General features: G+C 37.7%; 4 protein-coding genes across 7 annotated transcripts in view; 2 read left to right on the plus strand and 2 right to left on the minus strand.

The window, feature by feature from the left end:
* Nucleotides 1-7,543, plus strand: part of LOC149922133 (protein Wnt-2b-like) — a 54,240-nt gene extending 46,697 nt beyond the window's left edge. The window contains exons 5-6 of the mRNA XM_090162934.1: nucleotides 3,903-4,168; nucleotides 7,123-7,543. Coding sequence (XP_090019060.1) covers nucleotides 3,903-4,168; nucleotides 7,123-7,324 — 468 coding nt within the window. The 3' untranslated portion in view covers nucleotides 7,325-7,543. The remainder of the gene's footprint in view (nucleotides 1-3,902; nucleotides 4,169-7,122) is intronic.
* A 3,775-nt stretch (nucleotides 7,544-11,318) lies between these two features.
* Nucleotides 11,319-15,125, minus strand: Use1 (Vesicle transport protein Use1). The gene is made up of 9 exons (XM_090164133.1): nucleotides 15,111-15,125; nucleotides 14,912-15,007; nucleotides 14,781-14,845; nucleotides 13,769-13,953; nucleotides 13,093-13,145; nucleotides 12,804-12,882; nucleotides 12,573-12,738; nucleotides 12,346-12,518; nucleotides 11,319-11,589 (listed from the first exon to the last, which is right to left on the minus strand). Exons 4-9 carry the CDS (start codon nucleotides 13,886-13,888, stop codon nucleotides 11,407-11,409), a joined length of 774 nt encoding a protein of 257 aa, XP_090020259.1. The 5' UTR covers nucleotides 13,889-13,953; nucleotides 14,781-14,845; nucleotides 14,912-15,007; nucleotides 15,111-15,125; the 3' UTR covers nucleotides 11,319-11,406.
* On the plus strand, nucleotides 13,935-15,367 carry LOC149922135 (uncharacterized). 2 transcript variants are annotated; one of them, XM_090164134.1, is made up of 8 exons: nucleotides 13,935-14,156; nucleotides 14,217-14,426; nucleotides 14,487-14,555; nucleotides 14,618-14,702; nucleotides 14,766-14,866; nucleotides 14,930-15,000; nucleotides 15,058-15,116; nucleotides 15,174-15,367. In XM_090164134.1, the coding sequence occupies exons 1-8, from the start codon at nucleotides 14,130-14,132 to the stop codon at nucleotides 15,260-15,262; spliced, it is 711 nt and encodes a 236-aa protein (XP_090020260.1). In that variant the 5' UTR covers nucleotides 13,935-14,129; the 3' UTR covers nucleotides 15,263-15,367. The 2 variants fall into 2 exon arrangements, with proteins under 2 accessions (XP_090020260.1, XP_090020261.1); XM_090164135.1 differs by having other exon boundaries at nucleotides 13,937-14,144.
* A 388-nt stretch (nucleotides 15,368-15,755) lies between these two features.
* LOC149922136 (uncharacterized) overlaps nucleotides 15,756-24,493 on the minus strand; it is a 39,409-nt gene continuing 30,671 nt past the window's right edge. The window contains exons 1-11 of one of the 3 annotated variants that reach the window (XM_090164130.1): nucleotides 21,496-21,714; nucleotides 20,860-20,946; nucleotides 19,753-19,844; nucleotides 18,215-19,514; nucleotides 18,036-18,143; nucleotides 17,795-17,968; nucleotides 17,510-17,731; nucleotides 17,308-17,442; nucleotides 17,100-17,229; nucleotides 16,945-17,025; nucleotides 15,756-16,871 (exon numbers count right to left, since the gene is read on the minus strand). In XM_090164130.1, the coding sequence (XP_090020256.1) occupies nucleotides 16,785-16,871; nucleotides 16,945-17,025; nucleotides 17,100-17,229; nucleotides 17,308-17,442; nucleotides 17,510-17,731; nucleotides 17,795-17,968; nucleotides 18,036-18,143; nucleotides 18,215-19,514; nucleotides 19,753-19,844; nucleotides 20,860-20,946; nucleotides 21,496-21,569 (2,490 nt within the window). In that variant the 5' untranslated portion in view covers nucleotides 21,570-21,714 and the 3' untranslated portion in view covers nucleotides 15,756-16,784. Of the gene's footprint in view, nucleotides 16,872-16,944; nucleotides 17,026-17,099; nucleotides 17,230-17,307; nucleotides 17,443-17,509; nucleotides 17,732-17,794; nucleotides 17,969-18,035; nucleotides 18,144-18,214; nucleotides 19,515-19,752; nucleotides 19,845-20,859; nucleotides 20,947-21,271; nucleotides 21,382-21,495; nucleotides 21,715-24,493 lie in introns of those variants that run through there. The other 2 variants (XM_090164131.1, XM_090164132.1) reach the window with 2 other exon arrangements.

The following is a 24,493-nucleotide window of genomic DNA, read 5'->3' on the forward strand; positions in this document are numbered from 1 at the left end:
CTATTCGTCTGACAGACTCATAAATCGGGCAGTTACTCTTTCACTTTGGCCCACCCACCCACTCTCGTACCTATGACACGGTCACTCTTAGTCCGGGGGGAAACGGTAAGTTAGTGCGAAGGAAAGGTATTTTTATTATAAGAAGAAAACACACCTTTCGCGGGGTGGAAAGATCCACTCGCTTAATCGAGCGCTTAAGGCTAATCGTTTAAATACGATTCGAATATTGAATCCATCAACCCCATCTCCACGACCATTAACGTTCAATCTTAAGAGGCTACTCCGCGTTGAATGTATATAAGGTCAAAGGGTTAAAACAATTAAGTGGAAAATATTCTAGCTCGGGTTAAACGACTTTAGCGTTTCGCGCATTTGGGTTTCCGTGGGGGAAAAAGGTTTTAAATATTTATCTTAAAGGGAGTATAACCCTAGCAAGTGTTACCAGACGATAGTGGCTTATTTGATTCAAGGCTTGTTTTCACCAGCCAGGGGTGGAGGTACTTCATGAAAAAATAGGAACCAAAAAGCGAGGGGTTGCCAATCTGTGTAACTGGTGTAAAAGAGTACGTAATCTTGGCGTAATCAGGAATCCATACCTCTACTTGGAATGCTTATCAGGCCGTATCGCGTATCGTAAGATAACTGACGGCTTTGGCCCCGCCTACGAGAGAAAAATCCAATCTGCGCGCGCTCCCCTCTCACGTTGTTGTTTGTTAAGTTAACATAGTGACGTCAAAAAAACCGTCAGCCACATCGAGACGGAAATCTGCCGCGATAAGCATTCCAAGTGGAGGTATGGATTCCTGGCGTTATCAGCGTACAGGAAAACTCTAAGTGACTAGACCCTAGACCAAAAAGGGTTCAATGTTAAAATAAAATATTTGATTTTAATGAAATTATCACAAAAGCTAATTAAGTTTTTTTATTATCGATTGTAATTTTTACTTATCTCAAAAACTGACTTACGTACTAATACGCAACCAGTGTTACTTCAGGTTTGATAATTTTATAACGTACCCTTGGAAAAAGTAGAGGTTGGCGTTCGATTAACTTTTATCCATGGACAAAATAAGTTCGGCGATATTTAAATAATATTTATTTAAATAACCAATATTTGAATAATAATTGTAAAATGTTTAAATAATCGAAAGCGGATAAGCCTATTATTTAAACAAAACAAACAATTATTTAAATAAATACCATTTTAATTCAAATAAATGGTTGTTTGCGTAAAAAACATAATTAAATAAGTTAAAATTATATTCTTTTTACCAACTTTTGCGAACTTTTGTTAAATAAATCGGAAATTTTGTGGATAATGAATAAACAATTCCGAGCACCAGGGGCGTAGGAACTTTCTAGAAGTTGGAGGGGGCAAAGAGAAACGAAAAGTGGTCTGGAGAATGGTTTTGAATTTCTAATGGGGTGTAGCTTCTCCAAATGCATGTGTACTTGTTACTACTATGTAAATTGGCGGGAAAAGACTGAAATTTAAACACAGTTGAGGTTCTATAAACTGTATATGCTTATAAAATGATAATTTGAGTCTTTTGAAAATTTCAACTGACCAAAATGTTGGAGGGGGCAATAACATTAGTTGCCCCTCCCAACATAATTCTAGGGAGGGGCATTGCCCCCCCTGCCCCTCCCGGTTCCTACGCCCCTGCCGAGCACTAGGAAAACGTATGCTGATGCTTTTTGGTGATGTATTGAAAATAAGGCACTTTAGAGACCAAATCTCAATGTTAGGATGGCTTAGGGACCTTGAAGAAAAATAAGGAGTTTAGGCATTCTAAGGACCTGGTAGGATCCCTGACCAGGACAAAAAACGCTGCCACGGCGACCTAGCGCTTCTGACAATCACAAAATACGGTTCATTTTAGAGCTCGCTCTTCAGATAGCGATCAATCCCAATATATTAATTTAGTGATTCAAGAAAAACAATCGTGTTAATATTTCAAATGGCCAAAGTGCAAGTTTTTCTAAGCACTAAGCATTATGGCTCACATTATTTTGCGAACAAAATATCGTGTCCAACCGTAATAACGTCAGTGACGATGTTATAATTAATTATTAATTTATACGGTAATCCCCAATTTTCCCAGAGATCCGGGTGGTTTCAGGGCCGCACCTCGAGTGGCCAGTTCTCAGCCCCCGATTTCACCCTTGATCGGGGCATGTAACGATACTAAGGCGCCCTCCGCGGGCATAAAAATTCTAGCGAACCGTCCCGCAATTTTTATCCTCCCTCTTTTCATTCGTTTCTGCCAAAATACGTGGCAAAAAAGAGAGAGATTCCGGGGGCAACGAATCCATAAACTTTTCATCAATGAAGCCGTGATTTTTACGATCCCAGCAGCGCCAAGTCGCGGAGAGACAAAGCAGTATTTCTGGACGGGAAGATGACCCCAGGGGTGCACTCCACTTTTCTCTCTTCACAGTTTGGACATGTTCGACGTCGCCAAAATTCATCCGAGGGTATCTAATATACTCGACGAGAGCGACTCTCAAGTTGTAAAACTCCCCGTATCTATGGTAACGGAAAAAGAGGGAGAGGCTACGGCACTCCAAATCATAAAAAAGACACCCAATTTATAATAGAACATCCTTACGGAGGTCAAAAACGTTCACTGAAACAACTCTCGATTGGCTTCTTACCCACACTCCGGATATTTATTACTACGATGTGGTCTATTTTTGATCTATTTACGCCTTTAGAAGTGTTCTAAGCGCGGTGCACCGATGCGCGCGAAGCGAGTCTACCACCAGAGGCAATGTTGAAAGGGTTGAGGTTCGAGTGGTTAGAGTAGCTAATAAAACCCGTTTTCGACAGCCCTGAACTAGCGACAAAAGTGTAGTATGTTTATATACTTTTAACAAGTTTTTCGTTAACGAAACTTAACGGATGATGAAATACGCGTATCAACTTTTTTGATGGGCCAATTTTAGCGGATAACCGTGCCGTATTTTGTTTTTTTTTATACAGACGTTTATTGTCGCACTAGCAATTTGAAGAGTTCTAAACTTGCTTTTCTGTCTGTAGAAGGCAGTTAGTGCACTAGCAGTTTAGGCTGTTCTAAACTTGCTTTTCTGTCTGTAGAAGGCAGTTAGTGCACTAGCAGTTTAAGCTGTTCTAAACTTGCTTTTCTGTCTGTAGAAGGAAGTTAGTGCATTTGCAGTTTAAGCTGTTCTAAACTTGCTTTTCTGTCTGTAGAAGGCAGTTAGTGCACTAGCAGTTTAAGCTGTTCTAAACTTGCTTTTCTGTCTGTAGAAGGAAGTTAGTGCATTTGCAGTTTAAGCTGTTCTAAACTTGCTTTGCTGTCTGTAGAAGGCAGTTAGTGCACTAGCAGCTTAAGCTGTTCTAAACTTACTTTTCTGTCTGTAGAAGGCAGTTAGTGCATTTGCAGTTTAAGCTGTTCTAAACTTGCTTTTCTGTCTGTAGAAGGCAGTTAGTGCACTAGCAGTTTAAGCTGTTCTCAAATTGTTTTTCTGTCTGTAGAAGGCAGTTAATGCACTATCAATTTGTGTAGTTCTAAAAATATCCTTCTCAGAGTGCCACATCATAATTGGTCAAGTAATCTTTTCAGACCACTTATTCTACGTTATGTGTGTTATATGAAAATATTATACAGAGACATACTTATAGTTTACTTTTACTAGCAAGGACGCGTTGGATCTTTGTACGTAATCGAGCTTAATATCGGAACAATTCGGCAGCTAATTTTGATTTAAGCTAATAGATTTTTCTCTCTTTCATGTTCTCTTCTTCGCAATGATGGAAAATATCCTTGGCTCCGTAACGAAATGCGTCCACCGTCGTATTGAAACGGTCGGACTGTCAACGTTTGTCGGTGATTGTTTTTGCAACCGTTCTGCGTGGGGCGTCTCTTTCGCGTGGGCAGACGCTTCGTTCTCAAATGGAATTGATGTGCAAATGCCACGGGGTCTCGGGTTCGTGCACGATTCGCGTCTGTTGGCGCAAGATGAAGACTTTCCGGGCCATTGGCGACGAACTGACGCGCAAGTTCGACGGAGCTACCCACGTGCGCGCGGTCATCCGCCTCCAGAAGACCAAGCTCAGGCCAGTCAGGCGAAACGTCAAGCGGCCCAGCAAGAAGGACATGATTTACTTGGACGAGTCACCGGACTACTGCGCCAGCAACGAGAGGCCAGTACCATTTCCTCACACCACTCTCTCTCTCTCTCTCTCCCCACGACCATTGTAAAGAGCGATTTCCCCCACGTATTGTATTAGTCACCGCTGTAAAAATATACCTTTATCCTCCCCCTCTATCTCCGAACCGAATCAAAAATAAATGATACATTAGGGTTTTGTGTTAGAAGCCCATCCGAATGTATTACCCCGGTTAAACGGGGTTATCAACAATGAAGTTCCTCTAATCAGGATTTTCCTGGGGTATTTCTACCAAAAGTAGCGTAGGACCCAAAAGTACCTTTTCGCCTATTAAAATATACGCTGAGAGCCATCCCTAAACATAGACTACATAGCCTACTAGCTAGTAATGGACTAATTAATATCTCATTGGTCTATGCTACTTTTGTTTCTACCAAAATCAGCTCTTTCAACTGATTGCGATCGGAAGTAAAATTGTTTACAATTTAAATTTTACTAACTTTTAAAATAACTTTTGAATCTTTATCTTTGACTTCGCTAACTCTGGAAAATATTTCAGAGTTTCCACAATATAGTCTGATTCAAATTCCCCTACCTTTACGATTTTCAGTGACCTTTTTAAAACAATTTGTAACTTTTTATTTTATTTTCATCAGAAGTTAGTGAATTTCCTTAAATTTTAGGTGACTATAGACGGTAAAATAAATGGGGGTGGAATTTTAAACCGTCATTGCCACTTAAAAACTAGACACTAGCCAGGGAGGGAACACCGGATTGGTTGGTATTGGAGCATGCGCAGAGACCAATTTTTAACTGTAGCCGAGTAACAAATATCTAAATCATGATTCTTCGTAGAGCACGTGGTGCCATCTAAGTAAACTGACCATTATATTTTGGGAATAAAACCTAGACAAAATGGTTGTTTAACTGTAAATTTACCTATAACTTGAATTCTTTAAATTAAAATACAAATTATTAATTGAGATCAATCGTAATAGACGTGAAAAACGATTGAATTGACTTCAGTGACAATTGAAGTCGCGAAGTGGAGAGGCTGGCAGCCATGCTGTCACGAAACGTTTCCCCTTTTTTCCTACCCCCAAATTCAAAAACCCTTCAGAGGCTGGGAAGCCGTTGGAATTTATTTTACCGTCTATTCCAGTTACGCATTAACAAAAAAAACTTTTGATTGGAACCTTGGAGCTATAGTAAAATTACCTTCATAAAATTATCGAGATAAATTTAAATTCCCTGACTTTTTTAGGCCAGTGAGTTGGCAAATTCAGGTCAACCTCCTAAAAAGATGATACCATCGGTAAGTGTAATACACGTTGGTACGCGGTAGAATTTTGAGCCCATCTGGTTAAGAGCTAACAGTACAGATTAAAGGTGTGCTAGGAAAACTCAGAGGAGAACCTGTATGAAAAAGTCTATACACGTTTTCTAGAGCGGGCTTAACCGGTCTAATTTATTGCGGAAGATAGCTGTGATAATAATAGAACTGGATTTTTTTCGTTACCTACGTTATTATAAAGGCCTGTGCACGCCCCTAACCCCGACTCCGACGCGACGACTTGTTTTCGCTTCTGATTCAAGAAAGGCGACTCTTTGATCTGGACCTAATTATAAGAGTTTTTCACGAAGCTCGTTATGAGCTTATTCAAGGTGGGCGTCCTCGTCTTGTTGTTCTTAAATTCTGGGAACTAACCTTCTTAAGGGGGAGAATACAGTAAAAGCCTCTTTTTCGTTCAAGCTGAACGTTTCTGTTTTAACAATTACACAATTGAATTATATTTTTATTATTAGGCTGGACCTTCCTCTAGTGCTTAAAATAATTTTAATAATTCTAATATAAATAGTTAACGAGATATAAGGTCCTAACTAAAGGGTAGTTTGGGCGCTTGCCCAACTTGTTTAGCTCCGGGGTCCGAATTAAAACGTAATAACTTAATTACTTTTAAATTTAAAATTGTTAAAATTATTTTAGTCACTAAACAAGAGGCTGTTTTACACATAAATATTAATTATATAAGTTAAAATACAAAATTTAAGGAGTTCAGCTAGAAATAGCGCGAAAGTAGACAATAGCCACTGTAGTCTTCCCCCTTAAAGGAAATTAAAACAAATTGTAAATTACACCCTTTATTTGTTTAATGCAACAGATTGGGTCGCCATATTTTTTGTGGGTCTTTACTCTGAAAAGGCCACCGTCGAATCTTTTGAATTTTGAGGGCGATATGAAAGCGGGAAAGTATGCCTGAATCACTTAACGGAATGGGAGGAGCTACCTGAAATTCGCCCAGAATTGTTTTAACGATTCTGTGCGCCTTTAAAGCCTTGGAGTTTCTAGTAGACCCCAACGCTGCCGTTAAATTTTGGTTCATCGCCGATTGCACCGCTGCCGCCGATGTAAAATCATCGGATCGTCGCCGCCGGTCAAAATTTCGCGGCGTCGAGGTCTATAGTTTCTAGGCAGACACGAGAGAACCTAGTAGATATAATTGGCAAACTAAAATGTCAGAAATAAATTGAAGAAATTTCGCGTGCACGGGCCTTTATTACAACGTCAGCAACTGTTTTTTTGGTATCGTATTATAATATCCACAAGCACGACACTATTTATTGAAAATAGTTTATTTTTGCGTGAAACCAGCAGCTGTCTTTTTTTCATTATTTACCGGAAAATAACACTACACTTCTGCCACGGTGCCACCTAGTGAATTTTCCAAGACCGAAAAAAAAACATCCTTTTAGCTTGATCAACGTGTGATTTAACGTGGCAATTTTCGTTGCTTTAAAATCCTCCAGCAAACCTTTGTATTCATATATTAACCTAATTTAAACCCAACCTAACCCTAATTCGCAAGTTTCATAGACCCCGATAATCAGTTGCTACGTTTAGTCGCTTCTTTCTTCGAACGTGAAATCCCAAACCTTTATTGTTTAAAAAAATTGTCCCGAGTGTAACATTTCTTTTGTATACACAGTGTTGGTGTACTTGGGACTGAAGGCAGGCTTTGCAACAACACAAGTTACGGCATGGACGGATGTCGGCTGTTGTGCTGCGGCAGAGGATACCACACTGTAGTCAAAGAAGTGGAGGAAAAATGCCGCTGCAAATTTGTTTGGTGTTGTAAAGTGCAGTGCGAGAAATGCCGATTTATGAGGGAGGAACACTATTGCAAATAAATGTCACACCCAAAAACTAATTTATATACGAACTGAGACTTAATAAAACAAACCCGTAAAATAAACATTACCACGATATTCGTGACAAAATTAAATGATTGAGTAGTTGAGATAGAACAATGAATTAATTATTTAAAAAAAAACCTAGATCTAGGATGTTATTTCTTAAAATAGGTGTCAATGTATAGAACAATATATGCCGTCATGTCTTGTCAACTAATTCTGCCAATTTTATTGACGTCCAAATAAAAAAAATGCTAACTAGCAAATTTATCAAAACATATCTTGAAAAAATATCGTAAAAAAATCTCAAAATGTTTTACATAAAGTATATTATCTATATGGTGTGGTCCTTGTAAATATGTATATAGAAAATAATAGGTTTTAACGCTTCCTTTAAAAGTTCCGAAAGTGTGTTTCATTTACCCATGATGGAAAGTTAGGTTTTCCACCCTCCTCCCCCATTTTGATATGGTCTATTTTTTAAGAGGTGGTAAAAATGGTCTCCCAGTTCCAGGCTTAACCGTGAATTTTATCATCCTAGTTCATCGTTCAATAATGTAATGGTCTAATCATTAAGGGCCGCAGTTAGTGTCACGTGACTCATGTCAAAAGTAAAAGGTATCTTTACAAAAACGGGTGAAAAATAAAGTTATTATAAAAAAAACCTATTGCCTTTATCTGACATAGTTTAATCGTAAGTCATTTTAGTTATAAAAATACCCAAAAAACGCCGCTGATGAGCAACCAGTGCCTATAGAAGATTTCACAGATGGTTAATCTATATATCATTGGACGTTAATAAGTGGTTTCTTTTCGCCTGTTCTCGGACTAAAAGTGTACTCATTAGGTGGTTTATTTTCGTTTGTTCCGGGACTTCGGAGTAGGGTAAGAAGAGTAAGGCTATGACGTCATTTTTCTACGATTCTGTGGTGGCGAGTCGGAGTGAAAACGTTCTTCCAAAATGGCTGCCTGTGGCCTTTTTAGCAGATAAATTCTGGATAGCAGACGACAAAATCCGATTTACTCCTCCTTTTCAGAAGGAGTAAAAAGAGTGTAGCCCTAATACTCCGGAACAAGCGAATAGATTATGGGGCGGGGTAATTCTCACCGCCGGAACAAGCGAATTAAACGTTTTAGGGTAAAAAGAGTACACTTTTAGTCCGAGAACAGGCGAAAAGAAACCACCTTTTATAACCTAAAACGTTTTTAAGAAGGTGTAAAGAGCGTAAATCAGATTTTGTCGTCTGCTAGCCAAAATTTATCTACTGAAAAGGTCATAGGCAGCCATTTTGGAAAACGTTTTTACTCCGACTAGAGAATTGGAGTAAAAGGACGTCGTAACTTTATTCTGCTTAGCCTACTCCGAAATCCTGGAACAAGCGAAAAGAAACCACTTGATGTGATTCAATTAAAATACTGGTCAAAGATCTCGATCCCATCGACTAGAGTAAAATTGAAAATGGAACATGCCATTACCATATCATGAACGAATTAACACATTTACACCCCGTTCCCGAATATTTGTTTCGGGCGATTGTTAAATGTACGCTCTGGAGGTATTGTTAAGAACTAACGGACACTAGGGTCAAACGGGGATGAGAAAAGGGGGGTGGATGAACATAAAGCTAGTGCATGTGGCTACCATGTTGTGGCGCATACAGTTTCGTTTTTCAGATTTAGATTAGCTAGAATTGTCCTTCTTAATTTGAAGTAAAAAGAAATCAAACTTTTCTTCATTAACTTATGAAACGATGTTCATTTCTCCATTTAAAAAAGGGGGAAAAAGAATTGTATGTCGATTTTGTTTCTGGTTAGTGTTTTCCAAGGCTTAATAAACAGTCTTTTTATCGCTATCAATTTCAAAATTTATCTATTGTAATATTGATTTTATTTTGTAAATGGTGATGATGATTTAGGGTTATGGAATGGTATAGTAAAAACACTCCACTAATAGAGCGCTTTCGTTTCACAGCTGCAGTGTACACCGTGGCCGCTATGACAGTTACAGGTTATTCTCAATAGGCGAATAACATTGGTGACGTCATGAGTTTCAAATTGAAAGCAATATGCTGTTTACTGCTGAATCTTGAGCCACTTATACACGATTTACATACACAGTTTTTTCGTATGCCATATAACCTATGCTAAAAAACCATCATAAAACGTATTGTCGCGGCAAAAAAAGACCGTTGTAAAAACTGAGATAGAACCGTCTGCAATTTTTTTCTAAATTCAGAAGTGATATTGAAAACTACTAGATGGCGGTAGCCGTTTCCTTTTTGTGTCGTTTTGAAACTTTTGAAGTTTTGACCCAAGTAAAATTCTGTCGGAGGGGATAAAAAGAGGAAGAGCATTTAACAAGGGTCTTTCGGAGCTCCCTATAGGAATAACATGGGAGCAGGGTGTTCCTGTGTTAATTAGTCCATGACCATATTCACGCGATTTGTTGTTTTTCGTCTGCTAGTAATTTGAATTTTCGCGTCTTGGTCTGGCATTTGGCAAAAAAATCTAAAAGGAACACGCGAAAATTTTCTCCGATCTCGATCACGATCCGTTGATCTGTCGAAATCGACAAATGGTTTTAGGCGATATCGGAGCACCCGAGAGCCGGAAAAGGAACACGCGAAACTTGATCGGAGCAGATCCGAGCACGCAAATGGAACATAAAATGTTCATCAGAGCGATCTAGAGCGCGTGAGAGCAGTCAAATGGAAAACGCTATAAATTTTATTTGCGTATGAGAATCAGCTCTGACCAAATAACGCACGTTCCATTTACTGCTCTAGAGCAATCTGAGATTGCCCGACATCGATCTGCCGATTTCAGATCAACGGATCAAGATTACTCTTGGATAGTTTTTTGTGTTCCTTTAGGGATCGGGAAAAAACGCTTGAATCTTGGAAACAAGTTTAGTTTTACTAGATCGGCCTTGGATCTATTACGTCAGAGACAGATTCGGGGAATCTCGAGCAGTGGCGTAGCCAGAAATTCCTCAAGGGGGGGGTCGAAGTATGTGAATGTTAAGAGGGGGTCGAGAAGGGGGTGGAAATTTAGTACAGTCAAAGGTAGACCCAAGGGGGGGGTTTAGACACGGAAACCCCTCCTTGTCTACGCCACTGATCTCCAGTAATCAAATGGAAAATGCTATCCAACACCATTTTGACAGATATAACTTATAGCGTTTTTCATTTGATTGCTCGAGATTCACTCCGAATCGGTCTCTGATGTCTTAGATCTCGCCCCAATCGACTAGAGTAAAACAGCAAATGGAACATAACATTAACATATTCCCGAGCTTTGTTGTTTTTAATCTTCTAGTAATATTAATTAATTTCTTGGTCTGCTATTTTGCCAACAAAACTAAAAGGAACACGCAAAAATTTGCTCCGATCTCGATCCGTTATTTCGACAGATCGGGTTTGGGCGATCTCGGAGCAGCCAAGAGCGGGAAATGGAACACGCAAAACTTGATCGGAGCAGATCCGAGCATGCAAATGGAACATAAAATGTTGATCAGATCGATCTAGAGCAGTCAAATGGAAAACGCTACAACAGTTAATTTTGTTTTTTTCATAATAGATCCACCCGTTCACGGGTTTCATGGGATTTTTGAAGGACAATAGGTGCTTAAATAAAACATCTTCAAAGAAATCACCCTGAATTAATATTTCCGAGAGCCAGGACCAAAGTTACTATTTATATATTGCTTGTTGAAATAATGGAAACTTTTTAAACAGAACGTCGTGTCAAGAGACAGAAGAAATTAAAAACCAAGTGTACCAAAGAGGGAATATCAAATGCCTGCAGTTGAATCAAATGCATTGCTATTTAGAAAATTACCATTCAGTTACGCAATTACTTTAGAGTCTTATTACCTTCATATCTCAATTCAGTTACATGCATGGCTGAATATGACACACTTAAAAAAGAATGTACTTTGCCAAAGTTGGCAGGCGAGACATTACTATAAGTTAGAAACAGTAGGTAACCATTGAACAAAAATAGGGCTTTTAATATATGTATATATAAAAATTTAAATAAATAATTCCTAGTTATTGCGACATTAATAAACCCGTTCATCACCTCCTTTTTGGAAAGAGTTTGATAAAAACAATCATCCAAAGAAACGTTAGACACACAACGCCCAATAATATCCAAATCCACCATTTGCAGGCATTCTTTACGTGAACCTCGAGCCTTTCGCTCTCAACTTTTAAATTTCCAAAGTTTTTTTCCGCTAAATTAGTTGTTTTCTCCAATGTCTGGAAAAAGGATTGGTACAAATTAATTCCAATACTCCTGACATACGCAAAAAAGTTCAGAAAGCATGCCAAACCAATAATAATAATCAGCTAAGCTAATACCCAAGACACCACCTTAGGCCACAGTCATCAAGCGACTTTTAATGCCTTTAAATCAGGTGCTCAGGTTACAATGTATAGGATATTTCCATGTTTTCTTGGTTCTTATGAACCATAAAAAATTACTGAGAAAAAAACGAATTAAGAAATATAAATTAATTTTAAGTTAAGGACTGATTTTATCTAATAGATGGCACTACTGTTAGAGGATAATCAACAAATAGGAGAACGTAACTAAGTAGCGTAGAATAATAATAATCAGCTACACTTATACCCAAGTCATCAAGGGACTTTTAATGCCTTTAAATCTGGTGCTCAGGTTATAATGAGTAGGAGGGTGGTAGCAAGCCCTTCATGCCACATGAGCCAACAGCTCCCTATTCCCGTTAAACTCTACAAGTTTTTATGGAAAGGGGAAATCCAAAGAACTCGAGAGGAAAACCTATTTAACTAGTTGGGAGAGAACTTACAAACTCTACGTAGAAAGAGGTAATTCCGAGATTTCACCCAGTGCGACAAGCTGGGATAGAACTCGGCTCCTCTTGCTGCGAGACAAGAGTGCTCTGCACTCTACCACCCAACCATTCCATTGGCAATGCAATTCTACTTTTCGTACAAATGCACTGTGACTAAAAAATAATAAATAAAAACGCTAACCTCAATATCTTTCTTAATAATCCTAGATGCTAGCATTGAATTTTGTTTCATGTTCTGTACTAAAGAGACCATTTCAGCAGCGACTTTTTCTTGCATATTGTTGTGATATTGAAGTAAGGAATCTAAATCCTCAGGTGAATTATCAACTTGGCGATGCCTGACCCCATCCGTAGCTACAAATGGACAGCATTATTCCTTACATATTGAATATAATTGCTGTAGCTCACTGGGAGATTGATCCCCGCTTTTTTGAAAGAGTTCGTTTCGTACTGCGTTACTGTATCTACTTTGAGTTTGAAGTTGAATTTCTTTTATTTTTGACTGGTTGCCAACATTTTGTGTACTGCCAGAAACTAACAATTGGCTTGCGACTGACTTTTCCATTACAGTTGGCTATTAATTTAAAATATAAGATTTATTAACAGACCTTTACTATTTTATAAAAAGAAAAGTCTCACCATTTTCTCAGTAACCAAAAGTCCTCTTAGAAATTCAACTTTAAGAGTATATTCTGTTAGCGTATCTTTACTGGGCTGACTGTTAAATAAAAATGTAGACAATCATTATTGGTTGGAGAGTATGAAATATAAATAACACTAACAAATAGATAAGACCAACAAATAAAAGATATTTTGCACAAAGTTTATCAGCCTTTTCTTTTGATTTTTTCATTGACTTATAAATTTTTTAATTTTCTTATATATTTGTAAGAAATGAAAAGCTAACTCTTTCCATGCTCTTTCTTACCAAACATTCAACTTCTTTAATTCAGAAAGCTTTTCCTCGAGAGATTCAATATACTGTAATCATGAAAACAACAAAGAATTGAAATACAGAATCTTAATACATTTAAAATGATCTAATTTCTCCCAAACATATTTTGCAAGTGCATACGCTTTTGGCTACTACTATAAAAGCTTCCCATAATTGGTAGTACAGATCCCTTTCACTATCATCTTTGATTGTTGTTTCTTACTATAATACATGGCTAGTTGATGATGTTTAAGGCTGGGTGTCCCTGCTACCCAATTCTCTTTGGCAGTTGTTCCATTCCCCGTGCTTAAATAGGACCCTTCTAGGCTTCTACACACTATAGAACTGTATTACAAAAGATATCGTAATTTATAACAAAGATGACAATAACACCAGCCTACACCTAAACAATAGATCCAAATATATTGCAAGGTGAAAATAAAAAATAAGCAAACACCGATTACTAAGTTACTGTACTCAAGTAACTCAACATGCTGTACTCTTGGATTAATCGTTGTTAATTAGTCCATGGATTAATAATATGTAACATAAAACTGTACTGTACTCTGTAACTCTGTAGGGAACGTACACCAAGGGTTAGCAGCTCTCTAAAAAAATTCACTGTACCAAACAAATTAAGAACTATCTAAACAATGCAACGCTTTATTACCTTTTCAAAACGCCATTCTGTAATTTTATTTTCGGATGCCATGGATTCACATCTTGATAAAAGACGAACAAAATTAACTTCCAGCCTCGACATCAATTTCGCAGGAGTCGTTACTGCCATTTTCAACTTTCACTCTCTTTCAGGAACGTCACGACGGTCACGTGTTATCGGATTAACAATTTTAACTAAAATAATGTGACCCTAAAAATGAGGGTGAAATGTCGTAAATGAAGATTATTAGATTATGCAATATAAACAAATTACGTTATTTCAAAATTGTAAAATCGTTATATAATAAATAAGTGTAATATATTTTTATATAATTTTTTTATTATAAACCCTATAGTGTCAAATTTTAAATATGGTATCAAGTAAGGTAATTTCATCTGTAAGAATGAGTATTTTGCTCTATATATTTTGGGGTAATGGTTAATTATGAACGTTTCAGGTAAAGGAACTGAAAGAGCAAGGCAATGCATGCATGAAAGAAGGAAAACATGCCGAAGCCGTCTTCCATTACACGCATGCCATAAAACTTGACCCAAACCAATATCAGCTATATAGTAATCGTGCATTAGCATTCCATAAGATAGAACAATATTACTATGCTAGGGAAGATACAATTGAATGCTTAAAGTTAAATCCTAAATGGGCGAAGGTGAAAAATTAAATCTAAATTGATCTATAAGTATTGTTAACCATATATATATAATTTCAGGCTTACTATCGTAAAGGCGAGATTGAATTTGAGTGCGGATTCTACGAAGATGCGATACAATCATTCAAAGTTAGTTAAAAATCTTACCCCAACATTAAAGTTTTAAAATAATGTGTAAAAATCCATTTAAGCAAGCGTATATGTTACAAAATGAAGATAAAAATATATTAGAAGCAATCAACAAAGCCAAAAAAGAAAGTTTTGAGAACAAAAAAGGTTGTGATATACTTAAATCTTGCCTATATGAAACAATATTTTAACTTAAAATTTATACAATAGCAAATCTTCAAATACCTTGGGTTGGAGCTGGCTTTGGATTCGTTCTCGGGGTCTTCCTAGTTGTCGCTGATCACGTTTTACTAGAAAAACCAATAGTTGGAGTTAGTAGTCTTAACATCTAACCAAATCGAACCGAAATAATATACCAAAATATCTTTTAACAGAATCCCTTGTTGAAATTATTGATTATTTTAATATGTTCAGCTTTAGGCTATACCTGTGCCAGATTAAATAGGTAATTCCTTAATTGACAAACATCAAATGTTGTTATTTGAAGTTAACCTTTTGTTAGGTATTATACTCTTCAGTCAAAAAGAAGTTTACTAGATCCTCCTATTGACTTACTTGGAGGTAATTTGTTGAGCGAAAATTTCAAAATATAGGCCTTTTATTGATTGATTTCTTTAGAATCTACGGAACATTTTGACGAGCCACTTGAAACTCCAGAACCTATGTCAAATGGTTCAGCCAGGAAACGAAATGTAAAAGATGGGTAATGGTAAACTTGAAATATTTTACCACCTAAACCTTGAAAGAATAACTGTCCAAGTATACTAACCTTGTTGTTTAAATGGCGCAATAAAGAAAACTTTTTCAATTTACGCGAGTTTGTGTATGTTTATTAACACAACAATACATAGCTTGAAAATACACTCAAAGGATGATAAATTTTGTTTTATACTTCCATAAATTTAGAAAAGGGGGACATGATTTGTATTTCTTTTTGGTTGGGAAGCCCAGCTGTTTGATAATTATTTGATTTTTGTAAGAAAAAGTCCGCAAATATTATACAATATGTTGAATTAATTGATATGTACACTTAGTTAATTTCCATGGTAATATCACATTTGATTTTTTATATTGTCTTATTAAATCTTGCGTTTTTCTTTAAAATTAGCAAGTTAAGGCACTACTAATTTCTATATGCTTATTTTTTTAAATAATTGTGAAATTAAATAATGTTTATAGAGGTATTGAGTAATTACTAAATAAATCTGCAGGTACTTTTTTGAAATTAGTACCAAAAAAATGTATTGAATTTGAAATGATAAAAAAAATGCAAAAAAAACTTTCAAACTTCTTATTTAATATTTGCGGACTTCTCCAAATCTTGTTTGTTTAGAGAATTAACTCACTATTTTAAATTCATTTAAATTTAAGCTTTAGCTGGGAATCAGACCTAATTGAAACATTTTATGACAATTTAAATCTTCACAAACACTGACAAACATTTTTTTTAATGTAAGGCATTTAAAGGGCAGCTTAAAACAGCTGATACAGACCTTCAAAGAGGCATAATTCTCACAATTCTTTGACTAGAATAAAAATAAAAATAAACCACCTCGCTTGAAGGTACATTTGAATAATCGACTGACTTAAGTTTCGCATACTTTTGATTCGTGTTCATACAGATGGAATTAAAAATAAAACTTAAAACTGACTAGAACAAGTTACTGGCCATAAATCCCTTAAAATTAAGGAGTTTTAAAAATGAAAGAAAAATGTAAAACACCTATGATAAAACCATACATTTTTGGAATTTAAAAAAATAAATAGAAAATTACTTTTTCGATGTTTGTTTAAGGAGTATTATATTAATCAAAATAACTCTGTTAAGGAATAGAGAATAATGCCCCTCGAAGTCACAACATCAAAGTTAAAGACTTCGCTTTAAGTAATATACAGACAATGATATTTAAAAATAAAAAAATTAACCTTCCCGCTTTGTTAGAAGTTATTACAGTTGGCACAAATTGTGTATGATTTTCATTTTTACATATGCTGACGAGATTCATTATGTAAGGAATGAATTTGTTTTGCTTTGTGGCTTACAAAAACACTGGCTTTTTTCTCACGAGAAATGACCAGTCAAATTTAAGTTTTGGGTAGTAGTAAAAGACCTTCGTGTGAAGCTTAAGATCAAATTCCGCACCTTTTTGTTAAAATGAAAAATCTTCCTTCTTATTGCTGCTTTTACGTAAAGAAAATCAATCAGAAATTTTCTCCTTCCGGAATATATTAGGCGCAAATGGCCAAACTAGTTTGTAAGCCAGCTCGGTTTAATCGCTCGGGCTCTGAGGAACTATGACGCCGATGTAATGAAACCTGCGAAACAATATCAATTGTAAATTTCATTTAAATATGATAACATTATGGAGAGCGCAGATTTTATACTTACATTTTCTTGTAATTGTCTGTTGATGTAAGAGAAACTGGGCCTGTGGGTAGGATTCGTTTCCCAGCATTCAAGAAGTAGAGTCTTTAAAAATTGGTTACAGTTTTAAACTTCAGTTTAAATTTCAAAACAAAGAATCTATAAAAAAATATACTCACTCGTATGCTACTTGTACATTTGACATCATTAACTGTAGCGTGCTTCCCGCAACCAATTTGCCAGATTATGGAATGAGAGGGTTGATGAGCAAAGGGATACGATTCGGTTAAGATTTCGTATAACAGCGTTCTAAAAAAATTAGAAATAAATTATCGTATCTACACATTTGCAGGTAAAACACTTGAAAAGACTTAATGTGTATCTTACCCAAAGGAATAAACATCAGATTCTTGAGTATGAGTAGCTGCGCATCTTAATCTCGGTGGTTCAACATTCAAAGATTGCATTAGTTCGGGACTGAGGTAGCAGAGATATCCCCGAGGTATGCACCCAAAATCAGGTCTAAATGTTGTAAATAAATTGTAATCAGAAAATCATATTTAAAACTTGACAATTGATTATCTCTTACCGGTCTTGCGTTCGGTCTACGACAGCTTGATCCATGATGCAAATTTTGACTCTACTCTCCAGGATGATATTTCTTGAGCTAAGTTTACGGTGCAAAATTCCTTTGGCGTGAAGATAACTCATTCCTTGAGCTACCTGTCTGACAATGCTGAATTTGGTATGCATTGGAAGGGTGTGACGTTTTAAATGTATTTGCTCATACAGTGATGGTCCTTTTCTCATACTGATTAAATAAATCTAAGTATTAGCGAGGTGCATAGGAAAAATAATCCAAATAAACGTGTACCTAGTGATTATGGCCAAATGAGGAGGTTCGATGCAAGCACCCATGAAAAGCAAAATATTTTCGTGACGTATCATACAAAGCTGGGCAACTTCGTCTAAAAACTGTTGTACTTCCGTATCAGTACCAGTATTTTGAACGAATTTGTAAATAAGGACTTCCCCATGCCATTGACCTCTGGAATATTAAAAAAAATTATCAGAATCATTACTTAATAAAGACCACTTTAATACTCTATACATACCGAAATATATCACCATTGATGCCATGTACCAAGCACTCTTTGAAGACCAAATCGTTGTAGGGAATGCACCATTCTCCTAAAGTTTCCTTCACACTATCACTTCGAGATCTACATAGAACAAATTAAAATAAATTAGCTCAAATTCAAAATAACGGGAAAAAAATAAAGTGGAACCTTACTTTTTCCTCTCTCCAATATCACAGTCGCCAATCCCCGATTCGGAATCATCCAACGCGTGTAACTCATCAATGGTAGGGTTACACTTCCCAGCGGGCGGCCAAGTGGAACACAACCGTTCGGCGTTGGTGGTTCCCGTTTCTACGCTAAAAGTTCTGGCTTTATGAGAGAAGCAATGTCTCCCGAAGCGTCCATGTCTGCTCAGGATTCCTCTAGAACCGCCATCAGTATCTTCGGCGGGATTACCACGTCGAATGACGTCCGGTTCCGTCAGTCCAGTTTCGAGCACGGACGTAGGAGACGACCGAAGAAAAACTTCCGAGCTGACTATAGAGGAGATTGGCGAAACCGTTAGTCTCGACGCCGTCGAGTCCGTTCGGTCGCTGAAGAATCTGAATCCGGGAACGGGGCAAGTAGAGGAACTCTGATTGGATAATTCGCTCCAGACGAAAGGCGACGAAACCTGGCTCACTCTGTAGGTATTGTTCGTTGAAGCGGGCGCTATTTTAGTTTCGGGAATCGTAATGGTCGATGTACGTTCGGTTTCATTGTCGGATGGCGTATGGGCGGTCGATGAGGCGGACGAAAAACAACCACTCGAAGAGACGCTATTGTTGGGCGACGCGAAAAACGCCTGCGTGGTACTGTTCAAAGAAGTCTGTCTCCTGAAAGCTCCTCTGTTGGGATAATGACCGACGGGGACGACGCCGTCAACGTGTTGATCGTGGAAGCGACCGCACGGGCAAACGTTCGCGTAGTTGATTCCTTGGTTAGTCACGTTCGGCGGAGGGTGGTAATAGGAAGTAGCACCGCCGCATTCGGCTATCGAGTTTCTCTTGTGAGCGGCAGTCTTCAAGAAGCTCTTCAGCCTTTTGTGGGCGATTTTCTCGTCGAAAGTGTCCGGTGTCAGGCCAAATTTACTCTTGACGTGTTTGTCGGCCGCGTTCGCTTTACTGAAATCACGACTTCGGCGTCTTTGAGAAAGCCAGTGTACCACTTTCAGGAGTCCCGACAGGGTAATGGCGCTCGAACTGGGACTAGAGACCGGGCTGGGCGTCGTGGCTTTCGGCGAAGAAAGTGGGCTGAATTTCGAGGACTTGTCGCGATCGCTCATCTTGCTACCGTTACTTTTGGAAGGGGATCGCAGGGGTAGTTGCGATAGTATTCGAATCGGTTTGCTCGAGGTCGATTGTCGTTGGTATCCAGGATGTAAGAAATTTCCGGATGTCGGAGAGGGCACCGGTGGTTGGTGAGAGACCGTCTCAGCGCTCGAATTTGACGATACCGGTTCAGATTCCATAACTAAAACGAAACAAAGGCTTCGATTAATTTACACAACGACGTAATAACCCATCTTTTGACTTCGCTCTAACTTATTTCGCGTTGACAGGATAAAAGAACATTTAAAAAGTATTAAATGACGACTTTATATTTGACGAGTTAGCTACGTCAAACACTATATTTACGCAAAACGTGACGTATCTCACGCACGATGTAACGCGACCGAGCGACGCCAAGAGTTAGAATTACAAACACCTACCTGGCGCGGAAGATGGTTGGTAACTGCGTCTTCTGGCTGTAGCCGGACACTGATGGGCGCAATCAATGGCGCAAGATTCGTGGGTGACGTTTCTGCAAAGAGACAAGGTAAATTAACACATTTTAAAAGGTTTATAACCGCAGAAAGAGTAAGCAATGCAATAGTCTTAGTCGATAATTCAAAATAACAATCAAAAACGCCGCCGATCAGTTTAGTAAAATATTTTCGGCGGCGTAATCGTTGGCCATTTTCGGTATGGAGAATATTGGAGATACAGGCCGGAAGGCAGGCAAGGCTGCCAGATTTCGATAGATCGAAAACGGCCAAATGTTTTCGTTTTCAAAACGAAAATTTTGCGGCGTAGCTATCGATTAAGACTATAAACTAAAATTTTAAAATCCAGGGTATTTATGGCACAGAGGAAAAATCAATTACAATAACCGACTATAGCTTTGGTTTATCTAAGCCATCTTGTTACCCTAAAGCAATGCATTTACGTTTCAAAGTTAAATTTTGAATGCTATAGCGGCACGGCTAAAAAAAGGTTTGCAAATCACCATGGAAACATAGACGCTTAAAGGACCTCAGAATAATTTGAAGAATTGGGTCTGAATATCAACTGAGATTTCTTCGTGTTTGACGTGATAGTAGATTCAACAAATTGTAAAGTAACGCGGGAAATTCTTTTTTAACCACTCCATTGAGTTCGTGAAAAAATTTGCTTACATACAATTATATGAATTTGAAAATACATCTCACATTTGATTTCGTTTAAGCCCAGTTACTCCATATGCATTGGTAGCAACGAAGTCTTACACATTCCTAGTGTATAATTTCGTAATATTATAAATAAACAAACGCGATTCGGAAAAAAATGTCTCATCTATTTCTAGGTTTTCGAACACGATCATTGGAGCGCGATAAAAAGAAAACTTGACTTAAATGTAAAAGCGCGTTTTATTTGGGAACATATTTTGGTACACGGAAGTAAAACGTTACGAAATTCGAGTTCGCGTTAAGTAAATCTTATCTTTCTACAAATTTACTTGGAAAAACGTTTAATGTCGTCTTACAGAAATAATATAACTGAAAGAAAGAGTTACTCACCCGCAGTCTTTGCATCTTAGCGCGGTGAAGTAAACCATCTTCCTGCAGCTGTTGCATCGCCTGGGCGCCGATAAACTTCTCGTTAACCTGCACAAACAGTCACAGAAAAACAAAACTTTATAATCGTTCAACGTATCCCGGCAAAGAGTACGCGTATAACTCGCCGCGACTCTGTGCCCTATATTTCGTTCAAGAGGGGGGGAGACACGGAAAATCCCGGGATTCGCTCACGCCTGGCTTCATCGCAGATCGGGGGGGGGGGGGGGGTGCAACTATATTTAAAATAAATACTCAAAACCCAATTTTTTTGATAAAAAAGTCGTCAAGGTTTTATCCTCCATTTCTTACATTAAAGTTAACCATCTCGAGAAAAAAATATTAAAATTCGAGGAGAAAATAAAAACAAATTAACCCTTTCCAAAAATAATTTGCAGTTTTGCACGAAATTATCATTATAAGTTCTCGCTTGTGGAAACAGCGACTTCGATAGTATTTCCGTTAATGCACAACCTTGTGCCGGTTTGGATTCGAGAGATAAGGTAAATACGACACGCGCGTCATACCAACACTTAACAAAAGCAAAAATAAACCGCCGAAGTAATCGCGATGTATAAAATTAAATATCGCTTTAAATACCTGACGGTCTTTATCTTGGCCCCAACTTTCTCCAAAGTCGCGCCGCGATATTTATTGTTAAAAATCAACACCATTTTCGCGTTCGACTATCCGCGGGAAGATATGTAGGTACGCTTCCTCTTCTAGAGACCAGAAGCGACTAACATCACCGGACCTGAAATCCGTACATTTTGTGGAAACTCCGGCTCCAAAGAGAGTGCCTCCCCCCCCTCTCCGTAGACCCGGGCCATTTAAATATCTTTCTCCCCGCTATTACAACGCTCGCCACGCGCCTGGCAGAAGGTCCGAACCAGCTAGCTCGCGGCTACCATAAAAGCTACGCCGGCTCCAACAAAGAGATAGCTAACCCGGAGCAGCCGGTGTTCAGCCCGCGCCAAGCCAGCTCAAATTTGGGGTTCAGTTATTTTTTATTCAAGCCCCAGGTCACCCGGGGATCCTAGATGATACGAGCCGGGTGGGGGACAACAGGGGGTCGCGCAACCGAGCCAATCAATACTCATCTTAATCCGTGCCATTAAATCAAACCCGCCGAAATTATTCGAACCAATTTTAATGATATTGAAATATTTGCGGTCCGAATATTTATCGTATTACCAATACGAGGAATTTTTATGACCGTTTGTTATTAGGACGAAGAATGTTGTAAGAAAAACAAAAGTTGGGATTCCCGTCGCAATTATTCGAGGTCCAACGTTCGCTCGACGCTGATTGATCACATTGTTTTTTTATTTCTAACGAACGTGATAAAAACGTCGCTGTTCGAACTGGAGCGATAAGCCATTAAAAAATTACTAGAAATCAATTACGAAGAAATATTTATTCTTTAAAGACTTATTTTTTAAAAAAGCTAGGAATATTTTTTAAAGGAAAATCAACCTAGCTTTTTATTAAAATTGCATTTATTTTAATTGGCATCTCATTTTTTTAAATGGGTCCAATTTAAGCCGCGTAAAATGGTAATTTAATAGAAATAAAGTTGTTTATTTTTACGCGTCTCTACTTCGCCGAATCGGCTGGATAAAAAAACCCGGTGCATCGGAGCGATAAAGAAAATCAAACAGATGTTGGGTTGATGAACGTCGTTTCGTGTTTTTCTGGGGAAGCCGGCGCGTGCGGGCTGCCGGGGAAAACACTTCTTCCGAAAGCGCCTTCGAGATTCTGCAGAAAGGGGGCAATTACATAAAAAAAAAACAGAATTACAAAAAAACTGAAAAGGTAAAATGTTCGCGATGCTTATAGTAAACGCGTCGAAGTCAACCTTGTAATATAAATTATTAGCTCAGTGGTGTAGCTCGGGGGGGGGGGGTTGTATGTATAATTGCGTGCCCCCTCCCCTACTGTATTAACGTCAGAAGTTCGTAATAAATCGCTTAACAGAGAAATACTTAAATAAGCTTTATGAAACGTGCATTTTGAATAAAACCCAACGGGATCCCAATAATAAGCAAATAACATTATCAGTATTGAGAGATAAACAATTATTATGCAAACGCACTGAACAAACGTGATATAAAAGAAACGGCTAAAATATTTTCGGATTGCGTGTGACGTAAAGAACTATACAGTTGAAGGATAGTGTCATATCTCCTTTACCAATAGCGGCCAAGCCTGAGCTCAAGCATGACTTATTTGTCGTGAATATCGAAATAAAATGAATTAAAAATTGCAATTATTTTTCATCCCTCTTACTTCGAAAAGTTACCATTCAGTGGTGTAGCCAAGATTTTGGGGCACACAATTGACTACGAAAATTTTACAAAAAATAATTTGTTCGAGAAATCATCATGTTCCCCTTTACTATCAATAATAACATAAAAATATCAATAATTTAAGCCAAAGATATCAATAATCTCAGCTAGAGATATCAATACTCTCAGCTAGATATATCAATAATTTCCTCTAAAAATATCAAAAATATAAGCCAAAGCTATTTATAATCTAAGCGAAAAATATCAATAGTTTAAGCCAAAAAAATCAATAATTTAAGCCAAAAATATCAATAGTTTAAGTCAAAAATCAATAGTTTAAGCCAAAGGTGTCAATATTTTCAGAAAAAATATCAATATTTTAAGCCAAAGATATCAATAATTTAAGCCAAAAATATCAATGATTTAAGCCAAAAATATCTAATCAAAATAATTTTAAAGAAAATAAATTTATATTAATTTAATGAGTCTCGCTATACCATCCCGGTTACACAATTGTGTAAACCGTTTATTCTCAAGATATTTACGAAAATAAATAAAATGTAATAATTTTAAACTAATTTGAAAGAAAACTCGAAATTAATTTAATTCACATCGAATCAAATGAAAAATTTACAGTTAATTTTCCCCAAAATTTTTAAATGGCAAGATTAAAAACTTTCGTATTTTCTAAAATATTAGTTTTATGACAGAGGTCTATTGTGTAAAAAGAATCTAGCGCCGATCAAACGGGGCAGTGACCTCGATTTTAAATAATACCGAAGAAAAGCAAACTATTATTTAGTTTGGTACCGGGGTCAAACAGCTTTTTCTGACCGTCGGGGTCTTGGCGGGTACAATAGAGACGGGCGCGCGAGCGGCGCGTGGCAAAGTCTCGAAACCGGGCCGAGGACGGCGCGGGCCGCTCGGAGGCGCGCGTGCCTCTTTCCAGGCTACGGGCTGATTCTCGCAAACGCCACCCTATATCTTTGAGAAACACGAGGGTGATGTCGAAAATAGTGGCATCTGCCACTGGTTCAGAGGGCCAGCTGCGCGCCCAAACCACTTTCTAGCCCATATCAAACCGGCCACGAGCCGAAAGATGAATGGGGGCCTGTTTCTTCCTAGCGTCTTTTCAACGAAAAAAAGTTAGGCGTTTTGCGGGTTTCACCATTTCATATAAATTTACGAAGTTTGTAAAGTATGACGGCCGAGTTCGTACGAGTTGAGTATTTACATTTTAGAACTCCACGAAGCCCCGCAAACTATTCATTCATTTAATAGGTTTGGCTTCCCAAAACGTTTAATTATAA

Source organism: Leiobunum rupestre, chromosome 11 (assembly GCF_980474605.1).
Source record: "Leiobunum rupestre chromosome 11, qqLeiRupe1.1.hap1, whole genome shotgun sequence".
Taxonomy (NCBI): domain Eukaryota; kingdom Metazoa; phylum Arthropoda; class Arachnida; order Opiliones; family Sclerosomatidae; genus Leiobunum; species Leiobunum rupestre.

What these genes read in the sequence shown, in the direction of transcription:
- LOC149922135 (XM_090164134.1), top strand. Translation starts at nt 14,130, where the DNA reads ATGGTATCAAGTAAGGTAATTTCATCT. An exon ending in TAGAAAAACCAATAGTTGGA is followed by an intron (nt 14,867 to 14,929) that starts GTTAGTAGTCTT and finishes ATCTTTTAACAG; the next exon opens with AATCCCTTGTTGAAATTATT. An exon ending in TCCTATTGACTTACTTGGAG is followed by an intron (nt 15,117 to 15,173) that starts GTAATTTGTTGA and finishes TGATTTCTTTAG; the next exon opens with AATCTACGGAACATTTTGAC.
- Use1 (XM_090164133.1), bottom strand. Translation starts at nt 13,888, where the DNA reads ATGGCAGTAACGACTCCTGCGAAATTGATGTCGAGGCTGGAAGTTAAT. An exon ending in CAGAATGGCGTTTTGAAAAG is followed by an intron (nt 13,146 to 13,768) that starts GTAATAAAGCGT and finishes TCATGATTACAG; the next exon opens with TATATTGAATCTCTCGAGGA. An exon ending in TTTTGGTTACTGAGAAAATG is followed by an intron (nt 12,739 to 12,803) that starts GTGAGACTTTTC and finishes TTAAATTAATAG; the next exon opens with CCAACTGTAATGGAAAAGTC.